Raw genomic sequence first — 6,000 nt, forward strand, 5'->3', positions numbered from 1 at the left:
TTGATTTTTTTCCTTTTGCCTAAGGCTCCAGTATGACTCAATGCAACATTGTTACTGATCCTGTCTTTATTCACAATTGTGATGTTTTGTTAATTGTGACTTTCGTGCATTTATTTTGATTTCTAAATTTTTAAAAAATCTTCAGTTGCTTTAGGGATGCAAGTGGTTTTTGGTTACATGGATGAATTGTATAGTGGTGAAGTCTAGGATATTAGTTGTACCTGTCACCTGAGTAGTGTACCCTGCACCCAGGAGGTAGCTTTTCATCCATCCCCGTGTTCCCTTTTGAATCTCCAATGTCCATTATACCAATCTGTCTGCCTTTGCATACCCATAGTTTAGCTCCCATTTATAAGTGAGAACATACAGCATCTGTTTTTTGATTCCTGAGTTACTTCACTTAGAATAGGTTTTTAAAATACTGTGTTAAATTATCATTCATCTTGAAAAAGGATCCCCTAATCATAAGAGAGAATATTGCCTTCTATAACTTCATGGAAAATTTAGAATAATTAAGATTCTTATATCCCTATGTACTTGTTTACATTTTTAAAAAGAGCAAATAGTCACTGAAAATGTAGTGAATGCTTACACAGGTATAGTAGATTCTATTTTAAAATCTAGAATAGCTTACTTTAGAATCAGGGTTCTGTCTGGGTTTTTGAACGTGAGAGGTTAGCAAAAATGGCGGAAGTAAACTTTGTTATAAAAGCAAGTTATAATCCTGGGTCTGGACACAAGATTTTCAAAGAAATGACCAGAACTAGGAAGACACTGAAGAAACTTGCTCACTTTTGGAGGGTACAGAGACATCTTTACTTTCCTTACTCATTTTATTTAACTTCACTTTATTTATTTTTTTAGGAAAACACCAGGAGATATTTTTAAATTGCTATTACTACTAGCACTACTACTGCTACCACCACCACCACTACTATGAAGCCCAATTCAATTGTTCTTGAATATATTAATTTTCTATGTTAACTCTAGATAGATTAGCTTTAGATAGAAATTACAGAGAGATTTTCTATAGATTATATAGTTTTCAGCATTTAAAAAAAAGTGAGATCTTTTTTTTTTTAGTCTTGAAGATTGCCAAATTGTTTGACAAGGAGTCTTTGAAAAGAAATGTAATTATTCATTAATCCTGGAAAATAAACAAATCACCTATAGCTCTCTTGCCACCTGTACCTTTACAACCCTCTGGTGCTTGTGGAAATTCCTCCGATGATCTTAGCAGTGCTCAGAAGACTTACTTGGATAACATCATCCACTTCAGCTCTGATAATAGGACCAAGAATTCCAAGATGCTGTTCATACTCCCCTCGAGGATCACGTTTGGTAAAAGTGCTGTCGAGGTACTTTCGAAAAACTACTTTCTTATATACGGTGTCTTCTGGAATATCATCAGAGTCTTCAATATCTGTTTCCCTGAAATAATAATACTAATTGTGTAAAAGAAGAAATTAAAGACTGTTCAAAGAATTTAGGAAATTGTCTCTTTCTAAATATAGCATCTAGCATAGAGATGGTCTTTAATAAATATTTGATGGACAAATGAGTAAATGTAAAAGTGAATAAAAACAAAAGCCAGTAAAATTGAAAGTAAATATCTTTCAATTCCTAACTCAGATATTATTTCATAGGTAAGTCTTCCTGTGACCTTTCAGACTAGGTCAAGTCTCTATATCAATTCCTTATATTTCCATAGTATTATTATAGTATATATAGTAAATTCCTATAGTATTCTTATACTATTTCTATGGTATATATGGTAGATTATATATAATTTATTTGTGAGATTATCTATTAATATCTGACTCTCACTGGGTATAAGTACCATAAGGTCAGCCATTGTACCTAGTTTGCTCATAATACTCTCGCCAGTGGTAAGCACATTATCTGGCACACAGTAGGAGCTTAACAAATTTTTGTCAAACATATAAATGAATGCACAAATGCAATCGTATGTTCTAAATTGTAAGATCAAAGGCAGACAAAGCCATGTAATGGGACAGCGCCAGAGCTTGGGGCTATCAGGTGACAATGGTCAGATTAATTAGAAGGTCATACTTAGGAAAGTCACTGGATGGGTGAATGTTTTGTACCCTGAAAGTAGCCACTCTTCTCACATTTGTTTTTTGCTAATGTCCATTATTCTTACTTAAGCTTCTTGACACTGGTGTGGACAAAGATTGTTTGGATATGACCTCAAAAGCACAGGCAACAAAAGCAGAAACGGACAAATGGGATTGCCACCAAACTCAGAAGTTTATGCACAGCAAAGGAAACGACAGAGTGAAGAGACAACCTGTGGAATGGGAGAATATTCTTGAAAACCAAATATCCGATAAGGAATTAAAATTAAAAGTATAAGGAACTCAATGCAGCAAAAAACCCAAATAGCCTGATTAAAAAATGAGCAAAAGACTTGAATAGACATTTCGTAAAAGAAGACATACAAATGACCAACAAATATATGAAAAGATGCCCAACATTACTAATAATCAGGGAAATGCAATTTAAAATCACAATGAGGGCTCACCTCACACCGTCAGGATTGTATTATAAAAATGACAAGAGATAAACGTTGGCAAGGATGTGAAGAAAAGGGAACTCTTGTACACTCTTGGTGAGAACGTAAATTAGTACAGCCATTATGGAAAACAGTATGGGAGGTTCCTCTAAAAATTAAAAATAGAATTACCATATGATCCATTAATCCCACTTTTGGGTATATACCCACAGAAAATGAAATCGGTATGTTGAAGAGATATCTGCTCTCCCATGTTCACTGCAGCATTAGCCACATTAGCCAAGATAGGGAAGCAACCCAAATGTCTATCAACAAATGAATGGATTTCTTAAATGTGATCTGCATAAACAATGAAATATTATTTAGCATTGAAAAAAAAGAAAATGGTCCGGGCGTGGTGGCTCACACCTGTAATCCCAGCACTTTGGGAGGCCGAGGCGCATGGATCATGAGGTCAGGCGATCGAGACCATCCTGGCTAACATGGTGAAACGCCGTCTCTACTAAAAATACAAAAAATATCAGCCGGGCGTGGTGGCAGGCGCCTGTAGTCCCAGCTACTGGAGAGGCTGAGGCAGGAGAATGGCGTGAACCCGGGAGGCGGAGCTTGTAGTGAGCCGAGATCGCACCACTGCACTCCAGTCTGGGAGACACAGCGAGACTCCGTCTCAAAAAAAAAAAAAAAGAAAAGAAAATGAAGAAATGTCGTCATCTGCGACAACATGACTGAACCAGGAGGTCGTTATGTTACATAAAATAAGCCAGGTATGTGAGACTCCGTCTCAAAAAAAAAAAAAAAAAAAGCCAGGTACAGAAAGACAAGTACTGCAGGATCTCACCTATAATGTGGAAACTAAAAACATTGAGCTCATAGAAGCAGAAGGTACAACCGTGGTTAACAAAGGAATACAGAGGTGAAGCACTGAGAAAATGGTCAAAAGATAAAATTCAATTAGAAGAAATAAATTTAGAAGATCTGTTGTATAAGATGGTGACTGTAGTTAATAACAACACACTGAATTTTTTAACATTGCTGAGTACATCTTAAGTGTTCTAACCACAAAAAGTATGTGAGGTAATGCATAGGCTAATTAGCTTGATTTTGTTCACAGTTTATAAATATATTAAAACATCATGTTTGCACCATAAATGTGTATAAAACAATGACAAAAAAACCCCAAAAAACTGTGGTACACCCATGTAATGGAGTACATGCAATAACCTGATGAATCTCTAGAGAATTTTACTGAGTGAAAAAATACCAGTCCCCAAAGATTACATGTTGCCTGATTCCATTTATGTAATATTCTTGAAATGACAAAATTATAGAAATGGAGATCAGACTACTGGTTGCCAGGGAATAAGGAAGGGGTATGGTGGGAGGAAGGTTGATATGAGTATAAAGGGGTAAAGAGAGGGATTTTTATGGTGATGGTAAACATCCCATATCTTGACAGTATCAATGTCAGTATGCTGGTTGTGATATAGTATTATAGATTTGCAAAATGTTACCCCTGGGAGAAACTGGGTAAAGAATACTCATGATACCCAAAGGATCTCTCTGTATTATTTCTCTTGACTGTATGTGAATCTATTTTATTTTTATTCCAAAATAAAAAGTTTAATTAAAAATTATAAATAAATAAATAAATAAAGCACATTATTTCCATCTAGTTCATTGTCTCAGTGTAGGACTAAAGCATGTCCAATTTTCCCACTGGCTCTCACATTTCCCAAGCCTGTGGAAACAAGCCAAACACTCACCCATCAAACCCATAATATTTGCTATATACCAAGAGCCATCAACAGAGAATCTCATTCTGCCTTTCTTCTGGTCTACCTCCCCTACTAATCCCATCTTTCCAGACTCTGAGCATAACATGCAAACTCACAGAACACAAGGGAGTGGGTAAAGCAACTTTGACTGCCATTAAAGTGGGTCGTGAGCCTTGAACGGAATACAAGATTTTGAAGGTGGTTCCATCCCTATTTACTCTGGACAGGCCCTACATCTTACTCCCTCAGGCCTTGGTTAGAAATACTAAGATAGCTAGTTGTTCTCATATGGTATTGAGTGCAACATTTAAATAGGAAGTCATGGGAAAAAGTGTTTTAAACAGAGTTCTAATGTGGAGATGTCAGGCATCAGATTAATGAATTCATTTGCATAAGTCACACCATACATTGTGTTTGCCTACTGTAATTACACTTTCGTTTTTTAAGTGATTAATGTAACAGTTTTAGTAAAAGCTGTGGGCTATGTCTAGACAGCTGATGCGCAGTCATCATGCTATGTCCCTGAGAATTTGTAGTTGACTAAGCCTTGCTCCTTTCCTCCTCTCTTTTCTCTTTCTGTATCTTCATCCCAGAACAAAGACCCCAGTTCAACATGGCTTTCTACCCCTAAGCAAAACTGAATTGTAAATTATCTTTAAAAAAAGCGATTTGGATCTCTTAGAAATTCTGATCTAAACAAGTAAATGCAAAAAGGAGATTTCTACATCATATTTGGGTTTGGATTTGAGGCTAACTTCAATTAAATCATATTGATTAGCATATAGCTATGGATAGGTTGGGCTCTGCCTGGAGCAATAAGAGTCAGTAGAAACAAGGGTAGTAAGAGGAGAGGACACAGAAAAAGGCCTAATTACAGAATATTATAGAGTTCTCCCAATGATTGTTCTTATATTGTCCAGGGGTCATCCAAGGTAAAGAAGCAATTTTGGAATTGACAAAGGAAATGGAACAGACCAACTTGCAATGGGAAACCACACTGTTCTTAGTATAATTTGCCCACAATTATCCCCCTGAATTGTAGTAGCTACTTTCTTTAGCGGTAATGGAAAAATGAGAATAAAAAAGGAGAAAACTGGCCAAACCTTTGTACAAATTCTGAATAATCCCAGGATATTTCTTCAGCAGCAATGTAATAATTTCTTCTGTTTCCGTTGTTGCTGCGGAGGTACCATGCTGCAATGTTGTCAGGATTTCTGGAGGAATTGATGTTTGTCCTAACGTCAGTTTTGTAGGGGTCATCATAGGGCACATAATCAATTTCAGCATAGTCATCTTCACTGCTCTGGACCTCTTCCTTTGGAATAATCTCAATGTAATCTGTACCATCTTTACTGAGGCCCACTATAACCCGTGGATTAAATTCCTTTGATAGAAAAGTATCATTGAGAGTAGGAGATGAAGGAGATGGCAGCTGACCAAGGTCTAGATAAGGAAAAGTCTCATTAAATTCTGGAAGATGCAATGACTGACTAGATTCAGAAGGGTAGAATATCTGATCAAGGTCTAGAGGAGGTGATATCTGGCTGAGATCAGGGAGAAGGGTGGTCTCACTGATGTCTGGAGAGACAGTCACCTGGCTGAGGTCTGGAGAAAGGGGCATCTGACCGAGGGCTGGGGAAAGGTTTGTCTGACTAAGTTCTGGAGAGAGGTTTGTCTGACTGAGGTCTG

At 36.8% G+C, this 6,000-nt stretch overlaps 1 protein-coding gene across 1 annotated transcript in view; it reads right to left on the bottom strand.

The window, feature by feature from the left end:
* The window catches only part of F5 (coagulation factor V (proaccelerin, labile factor)), a 74,948-nt gene that overhangs the window by 21,196 nt on the left and 47,752 nt on the right, over positions 1 to 6,000 (bottom strand). Inside the window, exons 14-15 of the mRNA XM_011962456.1 lie at positions 5,415 to 5,997; positions 1,257 to 1,431 (exon numbers count right to left, since the gene is read on the bottom strand). Coding sequence (XP_011817846.1) covers positions 1,257 to 1,431; positions 5,415 to 5,997 — 758 coding nt within the window. The remainder of the gene's footprint in view (positions 1 to 1,256; positions 1,432 to 5,414; positions 5,998 to 6,000) is intronic.

The sequence above is a fragment of the Colobus angolensis genome, unplaced genomic scaffold (assembly GCF_000951035.1).
Source record: "Colobus angolensis palliatus isolate OR3802 unplaced genomic scaffold, Cang.pa_1.0 Scaffold59, whole genome shotgun sequence".
Lineage (NCBI taxonomy): Eukaryota > Metazoa > Chordata > Mammalia > Primates > Cercopithecidae > Colobus > Colobus angolensis.